Raw genomic sequence first — 20,002 nt, 5'->3', positions numbered from 1 at the left:
ATTTGCACCTTTATAGAACCTTCATTATCTATAATCCATTTGTAAAGGATGTTTTGTCTGTCTGCTTTTGGATCCTCAGTATGAGGCTGAATTTCCATAATTACTGTCATTATAAAGAGCCAGAACAGATCGTTTAGATAGTGCAATAAAATGTAAAAGGAGGGAAAGAAAATTGTTTATATCACGTGATTTAACAGGTAATATAAATATACAAGAAGACACTGAGTTTAATTTTGATACAATTCTTGAACATAACTTCTGTTTTGTCCCTTGTCTCGTCTTTAGGTTATAAATGAAAATCTTTCTCTAGCTTACAATCAAAAAACACTGAAGAATGTCAAGGCAGTGCTAAGCTGTTGTAGCGGCATCCTTTCCAAACCTCCTCTTTCAATAGTTTATACTGCAAAATTTGAACTGCTGGTAGATCTTCTGAGTAAGTTGTGCTGGCTAACCTGTTGGCAGTTATCATTGGAAGATGCTGTGTCCCTCCAGTTGTTTGAAGTCCTTCAACTGAGCCTCAAGCAGTACCTTCTAATTCAGCGGCAGCAAAGCAATGTAAATCGTGTATTTGGTCAAGTGACCCAAAAATTGTTGCAGCCATGCTTATTGCTTAGATACTTGCTCACAATGAAAGTATGGACTGATGCAGATGACGATCGGATTCATCCACATCTCAGCAAGGAAGTCCGAAATCATGTAGAGAGTTTGCTCAAGGCTGGCATTTTCCAACAGGAGCTTTTGTCATCCTACAGAGAAGAGCTGTTACCAGAGAAGGAATCTGTTGGCACAAAGAAACTAGGCTTGAAAAATCTGCTTCTCCCAGCCAATACAATCCAGGCTTCTTTAAGAGAAGCCACCTTATGCGAACAAGCTATTCATGGAAAAGTGGTAGCTCATTCAGTGCCTTTGCTCTTCAAGCTTTTTTTAGAGACTTACAATAAGCCCGAAGACCATTTGGTCTGCTTTCACATGCTTAGCAAACTTTACGATTGCTTACGGATTTCTTGCCTGCGAGGGAATCTTTGGGACAACCAGCTTCCAGCATCAGAGTGGAGCTCGGAGCTGCTTGCGGTGGAGCAGCTTCTCAATTTGGTGCTGAGCAATAATATTTATAACGTGGCTGCTGATCGGATTCGGCACAAGGCAGTCCAGTTTAATTTTTACCGTCAGTTAGCCCAGTTGCTGATGAATCATTCGCAGGCCACCATACCTGCCTGGTTTAGATGTCTCAAGGCCTTGATTTCCTTAAATCATTTGATTGTGGATCCCGATTTGGATGACTTAGTGGCCTTGGCTTGGATTGATGCGGAGGTCTCTGAGCCACGAACAAAGAAGGCTCAGACAACCCTTGTTAGCACCGTCTTCTCTACTTACGCCAAATTGCGCCAGTTCCCAAATCTCTTCCAAGAAGTTTTATCAGTCATTTTACGCCCTGCTGCAGAGGAATCAAGACTGCCATTGTTGCCAGCCAGTATCAGGGCCAAGCTATGTGAGTGTCTTTTGGATCTGCCGTCCAATCAGGTGCTGGATATCATAGCTCTCACGGTGGAGAAATGTCAGACTTTCGTCATTCCTCATGTCAAGGGGGATGCCGATGTGGCCTCAAAGCTTCTGTCCATAAGCACATTGCTGTATTCGGTTCTCTTCCACATGAAGAGTTTAGATGATTCCACTCCATTGTCTGTTGTGCATCGCACTCAAAACCTGCTGGAGACAGTGCAGAAGAGTGTCATCCAAGTTCTGTTTGACCTGCTGAAAAGTTCTGAGGCAGAAGAAACAGAACTTGAACTTTGGACAGAGAAGGTCAGTAACTCAGCTCTTCTTCTGGCTTGTGTGTGCGTAGAAAGTGATACTCTTTTTGCCTTAAATTGCAAGCAGTATAGCTCTCCCTTAGCCCCGTTGCTTGATGATTCTTCTGAAGAAAACTGGGACTTCTCAACCATATTTCCTGGCTTAGATGCAGAATGTTGGGAGAAGATAAATAAGCTGGTAAAATGTTCCTCCCCAGTGAGCAGCTACTGTACCGAATGGCTGGTGCTTCAAAAAATGAAGAAGATGCTAATGCACACCACCTGTTGGACAGAGGCATTGCATCAGGCTTTGCAAAGTGCTGGAGCTTTCATTCTTCAGTCTGGAAGAGCTTCCACGAACGAAGAAGAATCGGAACCCTGGGATGGCAGTGCAAGTAGTATAACCACTCTTACTTATCCAGTGGCACATTGGCACCTGGTACTCTCAAATCTCCCTGTCCTGTTTCCTTATCTTTCTGAGAATGATACAGAGTATATTGCAGAGGTGCTGCTGAGAACACTATTGGTTAAGCAAACCCAGTCAACTTTTGCTGATGAGGACGATTTTTTATTCACCATGGAGAAGCTGTCTAAGGATTTATTGCACAGTTCCCTTCTCCCAGAACTGCAGATGCTGCACTGTTTTTTCCTGAGCCAAATAATTCAGCACTGTGCTAGTGTTCTCTCATCTACATTTCCAAATATTGCCAATCAGCCTCTTCAGTTGCTGTGTGCAGGAGATACTCCGTGGTGTGAAGCTATGCCTTCAGGTCACGCGGCCAGCGTAAGGTCCAGCAATGACTTTTCAATTTCCTGGGCAATTACGGAGAAAGTTGCTCTTAATATACTGCAATTCGTGAAAGAGAGATCTTACGTTACCTTGGAGGAAGAACATATCAAAGAGCTCTTGAATATACTAGAGGTCATTTCAGCTTTGAATGTAGACAGCTTCTTTCCTTTGGATTTTGCACGATGCTTTCTTCTGTTGATTTCTTTGACTGTTAATACCAGAGCAAGCATTTCTTGCAACAAAGCCTTGTCTTTCAAGTTTTTGGCAACCTGCTGCCATCTTCTAGCATGCTTGCAGGCTGGAAGACATGCAAACTCATCCTTCAAGGTTTTGTATGCTAGTGATGTTCTCGAAGCTCTCCTCAACTCTATGTTTGCAGTCTGTAAGACCTTTGGCAGTGTCTTGAATATTGATGCTCGGGATGAATTTCTTCATGAGCTCCAACTCTTTTTGGAACATTATCTTCAGGTAATGCTAGAAAGGAGGCAGAGTGTGAAAGTGAACCTGGAAAAGTTCCTGTCTTTTATAACAAGTTGCCAGCCACGCGATACAAGTTCTGGACAGCCTGAGCATTGGAGCCCTGCAGTTGACCAGGTTCTTCTAGTGGCATTAATTTCATTGTGTCATGTTCTGGCTACGTACCTGCAACAATACCCCAATGGAAAACTACAGATTTCAGGAATGCTACCTGTTTTTCTTAAACAGGCCATGTTGCAAACAGGAGCGACTATCAAGTTCTGCCTTCGAAACAAGACAGAAAGCCAGCCATTACCTTTGGCTTTTATACCGCATATTACTACTCTTCTAAAAGCAGATTCATTTTGTTTTCAATCTATGCTTCCTGTAGCTGGTGAGAATGAACTACAAGATCCAATGAAACCCAGCAAAAAGAGCCAGCTTTTTCACAGGGAATTATATCAAAGCTTTTGTGTTCAAATATTGAGAGAACTTGAGTTGGCAGATGGTAACCTCCAGTTCCTTCACTCTGCTTTGCAGTTTTTGACTGCTTTCTGTTCCATGCCAGAACTGTATCCCCCACATGTAACTTCTATTGCCGTATTTAATTCGGTCAGAAAATTACTTGCAGGTAAGGAAGTGCAATTCTTATTTCCTCACTTCACTCCTAAATATTGGAAGGAGAAGGTAGATTAGAAACAGTTCCAGGTAGTCAGTGTTGAGCAAGGATAAAAAAAAACAGCATATAGGAATAATAGAGATCATGAAAGAGGTGACAGGTCAGAATTATTACTGGATGGCCACCAATGGCAGATTAATGGCCTCTCTAAAAATGCTTTTTCTATCATGGCTGTGATATGACTCTGAAAGTCCAATAGATGGTTAGTGAAGAAGGGAAACAAATGACTCTTAACAAAGCTCTAGAGCTCAGAATCTTGATGATATCCTTTTTACCTTTATGTACTTCTTGGCCTGCCGGAAACACATTCGGTGATATGAATTTAACTGCACTGAAGGTTTGGGGTTTTTTTGTTTTTGTTTTTGTTTTTGTTTTTTTGTATTTTTGATGAGCTTGAGACAATTTGCCTAGTTTTCTTGTGGTTCCTAGAATTTTTAGGGGATATTGTTTGGTGCCTTAAAGGCATCCTAATCCCCTCTCTTTAGTGTGTGTGTGTGGGGGGAATGGTTCCAAAATGTTGGTCTCCACCTGTTTTGGGGTGGACTCTAGGAGCCATAAGTGAGGTGCTAGGGATTTCAATCTTATTTTGAAACAAGAACTGAAGCCACCAAAAAGAATTGCCTACTTAAAATCATATATTTTAGATTTTAATTTCTTTGAAAATATAGTTGATCGCTGCCAGTTGGATGTCTGCAGTAGGATTTCATTGGCTCCTCCACTGCTGCCTGATAGCTAACTGGGTTGGAGATGTTATTTAGTTAGATCTCTTTGCTGGGCATGAAAATATTGCTTCTTGTTTCCCCCCTCTACTCTCCTGTCTCCCAAAACAGGTCATACTGGCTGGGATAGAAGCAGAGAGTTGTGTGGAATACAGTAGTTGCCTGATAATGGTAGCAGCCTGCCTGATTTAGAAGCTGGAGGGAACCAAAAGCTATCTAAATGAACTGCAGCTTTTGGCAACTCTACCATCACGGCCTATGATAAAGAATATTTAGCATGTATCTTTAGCATATTTAGAATATTTAGCAACAGTATCTGCAGAATTACCCTTTTCTTTTATTAATCTTCTTGGAAAGGGAGTTTTAGTGGCGTTGTGATGTCTCCTGCTTGGTTGACTATTCTGCTGGGCGAAATTCTGCTAATATATTTTATAATTTACAGAAATTTCTATTGATAGAAATAATTTGAGTTTTGGGCAAGACATTCACATGACAGGAGAAGCTAGATTTTCCATCCTGCCTTCTAGATGCAGAAAAAGGAGATGTTGTTGGTGTGAGAGAAATGCTGTTAAGTCTGTTGCACTATAAAGAAAAAAGAATGGGTTGGTTTGTCATTTCAGTAAATGACAAATGGGGAAGTAAAGGAAGGTAAAGGATAAAAAGTAAGGACAAGTTTTGTGCTATAATGGTTTGGCATCTTTCAGCAGTTTGTGGACCTTAAGAGTTTGGATGATGGTTTCTCTTGAACTATTGCAGCTCCTGAAGTCAAAGGCCAGTTGATTCAAGATCTAGATGTTCCCTTGACTGAATTGATTGCCCAGCTGGTGGAGAATGGTACCATTGATGACTTTTCTACCATGTTGAGGCTGCTGATTGAGGGACTGAACGTTTGCAATCTTTGGAAACAAAATCCTGAAGTAGGAACAATGTTAATTTTTTTTTAAAAAAAAAAACCTGAATCAACGATGCTTAGTATTTGCCTTCATCTAGTTCCATGCTTTTGAATTACTTTGTTGCTGAACAGGTTTTCTGTTTTGTATTTTTTACATGGAGTATTTTTCTACCTGAAGAAGATAAAAGTTAAAGGTTTCCCTGTCTAGTCATGTCTGACTCTAGGATGTGGTGCTGATCTCTGTTTCTTGGCTGAGGGAGCCAACATTGTCTGAAGACAATTTCTGTGCTCATGTGGCCAGCATGGCTATATGCCAAAGGTGCATGGAACGCTGTTACCTTCCCACTGAAGTGGTACCTATTTATCTACTCGCATTTGCGTGCTTTCAAACTGCTAAGCAGGCAGCAGCTGGTTCAGGAATGGGAGCTCAACCTGTTGTTACGTACTCGGATCTTGAACCCAGGCTGTCAGCTCCAGCTGACAAGCTCAGCATCAAACCCCTAATCCATTGTGCCCCCTACCTGAAGGAGTTGGGATTAAACCCAGAAACTTTCTGAGTACAAAATGTACTCTGCCCCTAAATACCGTATTATATTATAGGTAGCTCTTGAGTTACATGAGGGTTATTTTTTAAGAAATTTTTGTGTAAGCTAACTATCATGCATGAGCAAAAATAAATTGCACCATTCAGAAAAAAACGTATTTTTAATGCTGCAGTCTTAATCTGTTGATCTAATGCTTAAGTAATGTGCTTACATATCCAATTGTCTGTGCATTGGTAAGCTTCAGAAAAATTCTTTAAAAAATATAATCAGTATACAGACATGTTAAAGGACTCACTTCTACCTGTATTTTGTATACTTAAATTTCATTTACTTTTATAAAAAATTGGTTAACCTAATATTTTCTACATTGCATTTTGCTTGTATCTTTTATCTTTTTTGATGTGACCATGCTTATTACTCTTATTTTCTTGGTATGTTTTGTACAGATAGTATTATCAGCTGTTACCTTACTGAAAGTGCTACTCAACTGTCCTCCTCTAAGTGGAGAGAAAGAGAAAGTTTTCTGGTTTTCTACTCCCCAGATAATGACTGCTTTAGCTGTAAGTACCTCTGCTGCTGGATTACGTATATGCTTCTGAATTTAGGTCACTGTTTATGTTTATGCTATTGACCCCCACTCACCTAAGAAGGCACAGACATAAAAATAAGCATAGATTTTTCATATTGTAGTCTCAAGTCTGAGGATCAAAAACTACATAGCTCATATCAACTCCTATCTCAGTGTTCTATGCTCTAGTTCAGGGGTGTCAAACTCAAGGCCCGGGGCTGGATATGGCCCGCAGGATGCTTAGATCTGGCCCGCGGTGCCGCCCTGGAAACAGCAAAGGAGTGGCCTGTGGTGCCTCTGCCAGCGAAAACAGAGCTTGGGAGGGCCGCACATGGGCTTCCTGAGCTCTATTTTCACTGGCAGAGGGTTGCAGGAGGTTGTCACAGCCGAAAACGGAGCTCAGGAACCCATTTTCGCTGGCAGAGCGCTCAGGCCACCACAGGCGCCCCCGACACGGGTGACGTTGAGCTGGCCACGCCCACTCTGGCCACTCACACCCCGCCCCCTGAGGTCAAACAGAACCCTGATGCGGCCCTCAATGAAATCGAGTTTGACAACCCTGCTCTAATTGCTCCAAAACACATAATTATTCCTACTCTTTGCAGCTTTCTGTATGGCCAGACTTCCTGGCTTCCTTAGCAGTGGAATGATACCCTGTGCTTCATTACATGTTCTAGACCTCTGACAGTTTTGAACCTTTGGTTCAAAATATACAGGTTAATGGCAAGCGACACTTTGTGATATTTATTTATTTATTTATTTCTATACACAGACATACAGAGAGACATAGACATAGACAAACACCCCACCACCACCCTTCCAGAACATTCCAGTTCACTCTGAGGTCAGAAGTTTCAATACTGTACAGTATTTTCAAAACAACTTTAAGCTATGTGGACTAGGGAAACGCTGGCTGGGAAATTCTGGGAGATGAAATACATACATCTTAAAGTTGCTAAGTTTGAAAAACACTGACCTAATGCACAGAAGATGGAAGATGGAAAACTATACCAGAGCTTCTAGCTTATATCTCCTTTTCTTTTTGTGTGTGTTTATGTTATAGTTATATTGCTAGAAGAGATAGCATTTAATATCCAAGAAACTGAAAATAATAAGATAATGTGCATGGAATGTAGGCACATTATGGATGAAACTACTTTCCTACTTTGCAATTCCAATTTGTCCTTTTAAAGTCATCCCCATAGTAGGGTTAGTTAAAAGAAAAGGACATTATGAAATAAAACTACTAATGAAAAAATAAAAGCTTTGTTTCTTATCTTAACATTTTATTTTTAAAGTGAGATTATCTTATTTGGGTTGTATAGGATTACACTATATGTCTATAATTATATTTATTTACTTGTTTTTTTGCAAAATAACACACAAAGGAGAATTAAATTACGTAATTACATGGCATCATTAAATGATATCATACCACTCGGGTCGCTTCATCTGAAGCCCATTCAGTCAGTCAACCCGAAAGCAACTTTTTGGGGAAACATGACGCTTGTCCAGGTTAAAAACAAAACAAACCCTCATCCAGTAACCCTAAACTCAAATGTGCAGTCTTCAAACAGCTGAACTGTACTAAAGAATACATTGTATGTGGCTAAAAACTGATTTGGTTGAAGGCAAAAGGAGAAGGGGACAGCAGAGAATGAAATGGCTAGATGGTATCGATGCAATGAACATGAATTTGGGCAAACTCCAGGAGACAGTGGTCGACAGGGGAACCTGACATGCCACGGTCCATGAGGTCGTGAAGAGCCAGATATGAGTTAGTGAATGAACAAATAACAACAAAAAACCCAGATTGTATAGTAGAGTTCTAAATTTCATTCCAATACATAGTCTTAAGTCCTTGGCATAGGCCAGAGCCATCAAAAATACAACTCTCAACTTAAAACAATTCATTTAGTGACCATTGGAAGGTACAATGGCACTGAAAAATGTGACTTATGACCATTTTTCACAGTAACGACCTTTGCAGCATCCCCCATGATCGTCTGATCAAAATTCAGATGCTCGGCAACTGGTTCATATTTATGACCGTTGCTGTGTCTCAAGGTCATGTGGATCCCCTTTTGCAACCTTCTCACAAGCAAAGTCAATGGGGAAGCCAGATTCACTTAACAACCGGGTTACTTAACTTATTAACTGCAGTGATTCACTGAACAACTGTGGCAAGAATGGTCGTAAAATGGGGCAAAACTCACTTAACAAATGTTTCACTTAATAATATAAATTTTGGGCTCAATTGCAGTCATAAGTTGAGGACTACCTGTATAGTAAATTTCCAATGGCAAGGAAAGATTGTGGATATTCATGGATTTATTGGCATTACTGCCTTTGCGGAAAACCATCGTGGAAATAACTTAGCAGTCGTGTGATTTGAAGCGGGAGTTGTGAGGCTGGAGAAGCACACCTCCACACATACAGTGTGTGTCCTACTGTTTGTGTTTCCTTCCTCCTAATGTAGATGCAAATCAAAGAGGCTTCTCAAGATCCAGTCCTGCTCCCTCTTCTTGCTGTGCCTATCCTGGAAGCAGCAGCTCTTCTTCTTAGACGTGGAGAAGGGATTCTCTCCAACCCACATCATGTCGCTCTTGTTTTTAATATTCTTTTGACTGTCCCTCTTGACCAGAGGGTGTATAACAGCGTCTTTCTGGGAATCCATGAAGTGCTCTTTTCCATATTGCAGTGTCATCCTAAGGTAAGGAGCAAGCTTGAAAAACATGAAAGTAAACCTAATGTCTGAGGGATAAAACTATATACCTCCCCATTAGGCTTTTTCTGCTATTGTTCATCTTCTGCAAAGGTGACCTCAAGTTTAGAAAAATAAATGAAAATGAAAGTTGGTGGCTTTTAGGATGGATAAAGTTGGGGCTGGTGGGGCAGAGGGGACTGCTGGGGGTTCGCAGGGGTTTGGGAGAACCTCTAGCTAAGATTCTGTGCAGTTTGGAGAACCCCCAAATCCCTGGCTGGACCCGCCCACCCGACCCCATCCCTCCTAGGAATCCCCACTCGGCCTGTTTTGAATGCAGGTAAGTGCAGGGCACGTACGGAGGCTCGGGGAGGTCGAAAAACGGGCCTACCGGAAGTTCGAGAAGTTTCCAGCCTCCAGAGGGCCTCCGGAACCTGGGGAGGCCATTTTTGCGAATTTTCCTGCCTGTCAACCATTCCTCAAGCTCAGCACAGACTGAGGAAGGATGGTACGCAGGAAAATCCCCCCCCCCAATTTTCCTCCCGTTCACCAGAAAGCCTCCTGCGAGCCTCCCAAAAAGAGGGAAAAAGCAAAGCAGCTAGCTACGAAACTACCGGCTTTGGGGAAGCGGCCCAACAAGCAGAAGCACTGTGCCCAGAAAGAGAAGGGCAAAAGCGGTATTTGCATTGCCCCAAGGAGCCAGTGGGCTGTAGTTGAAGTCGGACAGTTGCCCCCCCCCCCGGCCACTCATGCTGACCCCCCCCGGGCTTATTTTCAGGGTAGGGGTAATATTAGACCCACCTCCAAAAAAGTAGGGTTGGGCTTACTATTGGGGTGGGTTGTGTTTGAGGTGGAGGGAGCACGGTAGATGATTATGGATTATTGTTACATAAATAAAAGACCATTCCATCTGAATTCTCAAAAGCCAGACTTCAAAAGCCAGACATAGCTTTGAACCCTGCCTTCAATCTCTCTTATTTACTCTTGAGTATGGATTTTTGAATCGCTGCATTTTAACATCAATGTACTTATTATGCAGGTGATGCTGAAAGCAGCTCCGTCTTTTCTGAACAGTTTTCATCGATTGGTTATTTCTGTGATGCATGAAGGGAGACAAAAAGGAGACAAAGGTTTGACATCTATTGTCTTATATTCCATTTTCATCTTGTTCTGCACTCATGTCCTTTCCTGACTGTAAAATGATTTTGCATGTCTGGAAGACTCTATCTAGCTGAATTTGAGTTGGTTTATGCGTAGGTCTTATTGGGTTTGAATTGAAATCATTAGTTATTAAGCATGTATATGACTCGAACCTAAAGCTGTGATCTTAATACCCACCATTAGAAATAAAGCCCATCCAATATATTGAATGAATATCCATAGAATTGGGTTAACACTTATCTAGACAATGCAGTGCTTTCATGCAGTGCTTTCCTTCAGTGGTACACATTAGGGAAAGGTGAAAGATGTAGACACTATTTGGATGCCAATTATTGCATCACACAAGTCCATTTGCCATGAACAGAATAAGAACAGATAGAATAGAATAGAATTCTTTATTGGCCAAGTGTGATTGGACACACAGGGAATTGGTCTTCGGTGTATATTCTCTCAGTGTACATAAGGAGAATAAAATGCATTCATGGAGAATAAAAAGATACAACGCTTAGTGATAGTGAAGGTTACTAATAAGCTATCAAATTGTACTAGGAAACAAATAAAAACAATATAAATTGAAAGATACAAGCAACATGGTTATAGTAATAAGTGGGAAGAGGTAGATACTAGTAAGGAAGAGAAAAATAATAGTAGTAGAGTCTTAGTAAATTATATATTATTTATATAAAATAAATATATAAAATAAATAAGCATATACATAACAGTAAAAGTGATTAATTTTTTTCTAAATATTTCCTATGAGTACTTGCGTTTTAATTCTCGCTGTGTAAGGCTTATAGAAGTCTAGGTGCAATTAAAATATTTCCATATTGAACCACTACATGTTATTACATCCTCTGAGTTTCAGAGTTGAGTCTTACTAGTATCATTTCAGGAGACACGAATGTAAGAGGATAAATTCAGCAACAAGAAAAAAATACATTACAGTGGAACTAATTATATACATATGCCACCCTAAAAAGTATACAGTCTTCCTTCTCATATTAGCATGCCTGGGAAATTATTAACTGTTACTGCAGCCTATAACTGACTCATAACTAAGAAGAACTGCTTACAGAAAGCTTTCATATGATCATCAGTATACAGGTAGTCCTCAACTTATGACCACATTGGGGCCCAAAATTTGTGTTACTAACTGAGATGGTAAGTGAATTTTGCTCAAGTGGTGAAATCCAAATTTTTTTATTACCAGATCTGTGGGCGTAGCTTGGTGGGTGTGGTATGGCTTGGTGGGTGTGGTTTGGTGGGTGTGGCAGGAGAAGGATACTGCAAAATCTCCATTCTCACCCCATTCCAGGGGAAGGATACTGCAAAATCTCCATTCCAACCCCACTCTGGGGCCAGCCAGAGGTGGTATTTGCTAGTTCTCTGAACTACTCAAAATTTCTGCTACCGGTTCTCCGAACTGCTCAAAATTTCCGCTGCCGGTTCTCCAGAAACTGTCAGAACCTGCTGGATTTCACCCCTGATTTTGCTCCATTTTATGACTTTTCTTGTCACAGTTGTTAAGTGAATCACTGCAGTTAAGTTAGTCACATGAACCTGGGACACTGCTACCATCATTAATACGAATCAGTTGCCAAGCAGCTACATTTTGATCACATGATCATGGGGTTGCTGCAGTGGTCATAAGTTTGAAAAATGCCCATAAGTGACTTTTTTCAGTGCCATAACTTTGAACAGTCACTAAAATGAACTGTTGTAAGTAGAGGACTACCTGTATTTGCTCCTATGATTTGCTGAGGGATGGGTGAAACCAAACTACCTCTCATCCCCTTCCCCCATGTAATGCAATATTAAATCTCAATTCATTTGGTTTTCCAAGGGTCTGTGGATGAACTTGAAGCTATATTGAAATGTGCTCAGTTGGTGGAGCGGATGTATAGTTATATTGCTGCAAAAACAGAAGACTTCACTGTGATGTCAGCCTTCATTGTGGCCCAATATGTGATAGAATTGCAAAAGGTAATGACCCACTTATTCAGTCAAAAGACAAAGAGTTCTTAGTTATGAGGAATGAGTAATACCTTCAAAGTGATGTACAGGAAAAATTTAGTGACATGTTTCTTTATTGAGTCTCATGTCATAAGACAGCTTGTCCAAATCCAGGCTTTCTAGCAGTGTTGGGCTATAGCTCCCATCATCCTCAACTGGTAAGTCTTTTGGGAGCCATGATACTGGCTTGTTATATTGGTGACTGTAATCCAATGTATCTGAAGTGTATTAGATTTAGAGAAGTTGTATTTTAGAATATTGAAAGACACTTTTGAATCAGTTTTAAAACTGATTAGGATACCGGAGTCTATGGTGCTTCCAAGATACTTAGACTAGAGGAGAGAAGCTTAAATAGACTCATCCCCACTGCTTGGACATCAGGTTTATTAAAATCAGTAGGATTTGTTTTTCATAAAGTGCACCTAGAGTCAGAATGCAGATATTTATGCAATATTTAATTAAGCGATAGATATTTATCCCAGACACCTTTTTAATTCTAAAATCTGCATTATTTTGAGAGGGGAATTTTGTTTTTGCAAAACTTCTGATTGCTCCATCCTACTTATTTTTCTGTTAAGCAATAATCTCCTTATCCTTCTCACCTGGTAGGAAACAAAATATCTTTCATTTGCTCACTGGGTTCCTCTTGATTGGCCCTGTGTCCTATTATGGTAATTGAAATTCTCAGTCATCCTTTTTAATGAGTAGCAAACGCTTCTTTCAATGAGATATTAATCACTGCAAGTGACTCTGGTTTTTAACATACTTCGTACTGTATTGTTCAGGCTTTTTTCTTTAGCTGACATTTCAGAAAATGACTCAGTTGTTCTAACCTAGGCCAAGCATTAGTTTGGTCTGTGGGAATGTGCTTCAGATCATCATGTTTCCTTTCGTCATGCACTCTGATTCATTCCCATATTTTCTCACTTTGCAGTTGCCCAGTGTTTCATGATGTCTTTATTGGAAAACCACGTTGGAGAAGGGGATTCAGTATAATGTCACAATTGACCAAGGGCAAACATCTAACACTCATGCCCTGAGGCAAATTATTTACTTGTTCCTTGAATTTATTTGCCTAGATGGCTTACGACAAAATTAAATTTTTCTCAAAATTAAATTGTCCTCACATTGTTGTATAGTGCAGCATGATAGAACTATATGAGAATAAAAGATGGTGGGTGGGGAAGCGGGGGGTAGGTGGTGTTTACTAATAATCTCGTAACTAGCTCCAGTGTTGGTACTCCCCCATTGGGTCCCCAGGCCAACAACCAGCAGAGCCAGATGTCAACTTGTGAAGCTTCCTGACTTGCTCCTGAGTTGCCATAGACAGGGGGGGATGGGAAATTGCCCCTCGCAGCTGCACCAAGGAATTCACATCTCAGTCAAAACAAAATACATCCTAGCCGGCTAAAGTCAAGGCCATCTCCACAGAGACCTGCAATGGCTGGAGGGAGTGACTTGTCCGACCCACGAAATTGCTGCGTTGGGGAATGTGACTGGTGACACACCTTGAGGGGAGAGGGAAACAGGGTCAGAGGCAAGACCCAAACTGGGTGAAGTCAGAGCTGGCGTCACTTGGTTCGTGCCGACATGGTGCTCCTAATAAACAACTGGATTTTTCTTGCTAAATGGCTTGAGGCTCCTGATTTTATTAGGACATTGGTCGGAACCCTGACATCAGATCTTCAGGCTTGGAGGATAGGAGGGTGGAGGCAGATCTCATGTTGGAAGATAGGTTGTTCCAAAGTGCGGATGCTATGGTAGAGAAGATTCTTCTGGATCCCGCTAGTGAAGATCTTTGACCAATGGGATCTGCAGTAGGTCCTCTCTGCTGGCATGAGTGGAGTGGGCTTGTCCTAGAACAGGGTTGTCAAATTTTGATTTCACTGAGGACTGGATCATGATTGTGGTTGTCCTCCAGGGGGGAGGGGTGTAGCCCGGGGTGGTTGCAACCAATTGGGTGTGGCCTGGGGCGTGACCATCTTGACAGTTGTGTAGGTGATGCCTGTGGGGGCCAGGCAGGGTTGGAGAGGGAATCTAGAGGTCTCCTGTGGGTGGGACAGGGGGCAGAAGGTTCATCCCATGGGATGAGATGAGGTGAGGCAGGGGTTGGGGCAGCTACAGCTGGTGTGCCTTCAGCTGCTTTTGGTACCGCTCAGTTTCCCACCCCAGGCTGGTCTGGTCTGGTGAGGGGGATTGCCTTCTACCTTCAAGTTTGATTCTCAGGGTTGTCTTTAGCTTTGGTGATGTTACCGTTAGAAATTTTTGGACTGCGTGAGAAAATTTTGGATTACAAAGAAATACATAATGAATTTCTCAGTTGAGCAGATAAAGACAAAAGGGGGTGAGCAATACTAGTACTGATTGAATTTTGTAGACTTGGATAAGTACTTAGTAGGATTCTTTCCCAGATAATTGCTAACTATGAGTGCAACTGTAGTTTTGGGAATATTTTTTTCAAATCCAAAATGAATTTTAAAAAAATGTAATGAACCCAATATAACTATCTAGAACAGGGGTTAGCAACCTGCGGCTCTGGAGCCGCCTGTGGCTCTTTCATCCCTCTGCTGCAGCTCCCTGTCGCTGGTTGGCTCCACAATTGATAGGGCTTTCGGTTAGGGCAGGTAGAGGAAAAAGGACGTTGTGCTAGGAGGAGACTCTGTGGTGGGGGAACTGGACTTCCGGTTGGCAGAGGAAAAAGGGCGCCACACTAAGAGGAGTCTCTATGGTGGGGGAACTGGACTTCCGGTCGGCTCCAGAATTGAATGAGGGGCTTCTGGTCAGGATCTTCGTAGTCTTTTGAATGTTGAATGAATGATCTAGAAGGAGTCCTTCAGTAGACAAATGAGGACCCAGCTGAATAGCTTGATTTCAAGCTAGACATCTGGGAATAGATTTTGTTCATAAATGACACATTGCAGATTCCTCCTCTTCTTCCTCCCTAAACATTCAGGAATCCCCTAACTCTAGAGAGGAGAATTAGGAGCCGAGGGGGTAGAGGGGGAATTAAAGAAGAACAACTAGCAGGCACATTTTCTATCTTGATGAAGACCTAACTAGTTGATTATATCACAAACTGCTGGATGCCGGCAGTTCGATTCTCACTGGCTCAAGGTTGACTCAGCCTTCAATCCTTCTGTGGTGGGTTAAATGAGGACCCAGATTGTTGGGGGACAATATGCTGATTCTGTAAACAGGTTAGAGAGGGCTGTAAAGCACTGTGGAGCAGTATATAAGTCTAAATGCTATTGCTATTGTTACATATTTTCTAGATCTTAAAGAGTGACAATGAAATTTATTGAAAATTTTCTTTTCAAGATGTATCATTTCAGTCATTTCTGAATGACTGGTTTATTTGGTGGTTTATTTGGAAGGGAATTGTTGAGTGTGTGTGTGTATGTAGGTATGTATGTATATATTTAAAAATAAGTTTTAATATTGAAAGATTGCTTGGTAAATCCTTGATGAATTAAGTAGGCTGACTAGGGTTTTTGGCTTTCCTGGGTGAGAAAGAGCAGTTAATGGTTGCTTTCAAAGTTACATTTATTTATTTATTTATTTAAAAAAGCCAAGAGGGATAGAAAAGGCCAGGTATGATTTTTATGCATGAAAAAAAAAATTAGGTTGGTTCTGGAAGTTCCTGGACTGAGTGTATACTTGGATGTGTCATTGCTGCAAATCTTTATAAAGCAATCTTGAATGCTGCAAAACTATGCCTTTGGAAGGCCATAGCAGCGTTATTATTTATTGCACGCTATTAAGTGTTTCATCCAATAATACATTTAACATTAAACCATGCCTGCATAGGAAAAAAACGAACATTGGTCAAGTCGGTTTTAGTATCCTGGTTAATGTTGTCTTTTGTAGTAAAAATTGTGCTTAATTTAAAGCTTGTTTAGGTGTGATTTGAATGTAGTATTGTAATTGACTCAATACGAACTTACTTGTTCATAAGAACCCCTGGTTCTGAACAGTAAGAATGGGTCTACTTCTGCCAAAATTTCTCAGTTGTGGGATCACCCAGGGGTCTACTACTAGATCCTGATCTACTTCCTGTCTATTTGTAATATATCTAGGGTAGACTTTATCCTCAATCACTGAGCCATTTGATTATTGTGCAGGTAGTCCTCTAATTACGACCACAATTGAGCCCAAAGTTTCTTTTGCTAAGCGAGACATTTCTTAAGTGAATTTTGCCCCATTTTATGACCTTTCTTGCCACAGTTGTTAAGTGAAGCACTGCAGTTCTTAAGTTACTAACACGGTTGTTAAACGAATTCGGCTTCCCCATTGACTTTGCTTGTCCGAAGGTCGCAAATGACCTCGGCGCACTGAAACTGTCATAAATATGGGTCAGTTGCCAAGTGTCTGAATTTCAATCATGAGGCCATGAGCATGCTGCAATGATCGTAAGTGTGAAAAAAAGGTCATAAGTCACTTTTTTCAGTACCATTGCGACTTCGAGTGGTCACTAAATTAACCGTTGTAAGAACAGTTACCACTACTTGTATATGCTTGTAGATGTTTTACTGTTGCTTTATCTCTTCTATTATATTTTTTTTACTGTTTGTACTTTTGATGTGGACATTTCTGTCATTCTCTCTTGGAATGGAAGAATGGAAAATTGGAAGAAAAGGGGCTTTTATATCTGAATATGGTAATCTTCTCAAAAGGGAAGGCATCTATGCATTCCTATTGCAATATTTATTTTTGTTCTGTATTTTTGGCTTTTAAATAATGAAGTTGTTCATTATACCCACAGAGGAGTAAAAATACATTAAAAAGAAACTGACAATAAAAATAGGCTACAGTTTGGTAAAGACGCCACAGATCTTTCCTTCTGTTTTAATTATGTTAAGGTTGGAGTCTTTATATCTCCACAATCTTTGTCTTAATGCAAGTGGGATAATGAATGAATGCTTCTCTTCAGTGCCTTCCCTAATGAGAGTGTATGTGTGTCATTAATCACTGGTAACAAGCTTTAATAAACTCATTTATATTCCCTCTAGGTGACTTTGCATCCAGCTGTAAAGAAACATCTAACAGAAGGGATCTATCATATCATAGATCTCTGCAAGGAACGGGACATCAAATTCTTAAATGTCTCTCTACCAGCAGGTGTGAGAGAAGTTTTCAAGGAACTCTATCGCGATTATGCTCATTATCACAAAGCTTTAAAGCAAGGGGATGAAAAGTACAAAGCATGAACTAATTACTCTGTTGAGATCTGGGTGAAGAGTCTCCATCTGGATGGGATGAAACCTACTTTTCTTCCATATTTAGTCACTTGATTTGGAATGAGAAAACCAGGTGCAAGGATGTACGGCACATATCCTCTGTGCTGGTGATTTGAGTAAACTTCTGTTTTTCCAGGCTTTACAAGCAGACATTTCTGAAAGAAATTGTATTAAAAATGTACATTGCAAGGAGAAATTCTGTAAAGGGAAAAAAAATAAATGTATTAATGGGCCAGAATTTTGAGCTATGAACGAACACCATTTTCCCCCTTTTTGAAGTAAGGTATAATGGGTTCCAAACTACTCTCTTGTTGGGATAGTGTTATTTTTATATTTAGACTGAACGAATTTTGTATTATACCTGTAAAATATTGATAACTATTAAATCTAAATAGCCTTTTCTTTTTTTTAAAAAAAAGATGGAGTTGTTTCTCTTCTACTGCCTATCCTTAAACCAGATTTTTCCTAACCTGATCCTTCCAGATGCATTAGGCTATAAATCTCACCATCTCTTACTTGCACATCACAGCAAAGAGCTAGCTGGAAATGTGGAGGCTTTTGAAGGAAATATTTGGAGGGTGTATTACCCTCCAAATATTTTACAAGACAGACAACATTTTTTAAAATTTCTACAAAATGTGTGTTCTCTTATTGGCTTGTCAAATTGTCATATTGTCAGAGTCCCACTGAGACAGGGATAAACCCCACTAGAAACTGTATTTTTTTGTAGTCTAGGAAAAAAGCCATGTAAGATAATTGACAGTTTCTGAGAAAGCAAAGGTAGTAATGCAAAATTTATGAGTCTTCAAACTTTTCTGCTGTCAGCCCTATCAGTAAACCAAACAAAGAAAGGGACACTAGATAGGTAGTCTTTGGCTTACAACCATTCATTTAGTGACCATTCAAGATTACGAAGGAACTGAAAAAAAAGTGACTTACGACTTTTTTTTCATACAATTGTTGCTGCAGCCCTATGGTCATGTGATCAAAACTTTGACGCTTAGCAACTGGCCTGTATTTATGACGGTTGCAGTGTCCCAAGGTCATGTGATCATTTTTGGCGACTTTCTGACAAGCAAAGTCAATAGGGAAGCCAGATTCGCTTAACAACCGTGTTACTAACTTAACAACTACAGTGATTAATAAATTTGGCAAGAAAGGTTGTAAAATGGGGCAAAACCTACTTAACAACCATCTCATTTAGCAACATAATTTTTTGGCTCAATTGTAGTTGTAAGTTAAGGACTGGCTGTACAGAGCAAAAGGTACTTTTATTGAAACTATAGTAGTAACTATACTATTACTATAACATTACTAGTATTACTATAGTAATACTAACTATTACTAGCTATAGTAATAGAACTTATAAATCGGAATGTGCTATATACCTTTCTTCCCTCATTATAGGTAGTCCTCAGTTTATGACCATAACTGGGACCTGAATCTCAGTCATTTAGTGAAATGGTTGTTAAGTGAGATACCACATGGTTGCTTCATTCAGTGACCGCAGTCCTGGCACTCCTAGTTGTGGTTGCTAAGCAGTCTTATGGGGTCCTCAGGAGTGGGGGGGGGGCAACCCTGAGAGGCCCAGCGCAGGCCACGTGCAATTCTCCTCCACTTGGTCTGAAAATCCTCCCTGCCAAAATCCAAGCAGGATTTTAAGGTAGTAAGCAGTAAGGTTAGGAATGCGGTGTGTCTGTTTGTTGAAGGGGGGGGGGGCTAGGGAGAAGCCCAGCAGAAGCTGCAAGCAAATGTCTCTGCCCAGGGCTGCAAATCCACCCTGTCAAAATCCAAGCATTGACTATCTGGTGAAGCCGACAGGGAAGATTGCAAATGGTGATCATAAGTTTGCTACATGCTTGGCAACCGGTTGGGAGTGGTGAATCATCAAGTGCCCAGATCAAAATCCCTTGACCATAAGGGGAATGTGTGTGACATTTTAATGATGGAATGTGTTTTATAAGTTGTAAAGCATCCTTTCCAAGGCCACTGTTAATTCAAACTCGTTAATTCAAACTCTCACTAGATGAACAGTCATAAATCTAAGGGAGGTTTGTCTGAACGGTTTTCACAAATTACTTTCTTGATCTGGATTGAAGTTTTATCTGTTGCCTTGGTTGGTAGTGGATCTTCCTTGTCCTTCAAGACTATTGTCTTTCTTCAGTATGTTTGCTGCATCATTCTTTTAGGGCAGGAAATGATTTCCTCATTTCTAATCTTTATATTGTTTATCGAGGAATGCTTGTTTATATTCTCTACATTACTGGTCTTCCGATCAAGAGAGTCCACTATGCCATCCTGGAATTTTCCAGTTGCTAACTTGGCCTGACATTTCTAGTTAAGTCTCCCTCCTCTAAAAAGTTTACATGAGTAAAAGGGAAAAAGTGAGAATATTATAAAAATGAACACAAATGATGAAATAGATGTAATTACTAAATCAATAAGAAA

The 20,002-nt window shown here is 40.5% G+C and overlaps 1 protein-coding gene across 3 annotated transcripts in view; it reads left to right on the top strand.

Moving 5' to 3' along the window:
• The window catches only part of URB2 (URB2 ribosome biogenesis homolog), a 26,583-nt gene extending 6,581 nt beyond the window's left edge, over positions 1–20,002 (top strand). For all 3 annotated transcript variants that reach the window (XM_034428364.2, XM_087882944.1, XM_034428363.2), the window contains 7 exons: positions 286–3,667; positions 5,191–5,351; positions 6,318–6,431; positions 8,919–9,152; positions 10,183–10,273; positions 12,148–12,287; positions 17,327–20,002. In XM_034428364.2, the coding sequence (XP_034284255.2) occupies positions 286–3,667; positions 5,191–5,351; positions 6,318–6,431; positions 8,919–9,152; positions 10,183–10,273; positions 12,148–12,287; positions 17,327–17,524 (4,320 nt within the window). In that variant the 3' untranslated portion in view covers positions 17,525–20,002. The remainder of the gene's footprint in view (positions 1–285; positions 3,668–5,190; positions 5,352–6,317; positions 6,432–8,918; positions 9,153–10,182; positions 10,274–12,147; positions 12,288–17,326) is intronic.

Source organism: Pantherophis guttatus, chromosome 1, assembly GCF_059756535.1.
Source record: "Pantherophis guttatus breed Tessera chromosome 1, ASM5975653v1, whole genome shotgun sequence".
NCBI classification, from domain to species: domain Eukaryota; kingdom Metazoa; phylum Chordata; class Lepidosauria; order Squamata; family Colubridae; genus Pantherophis; species Pantherophis guttatus.
The sequence above is the reverse complement of the archived record's forward strand: the minus strand, read 5'-3'. Positions and strand labels throughout refer to the sequence as shown.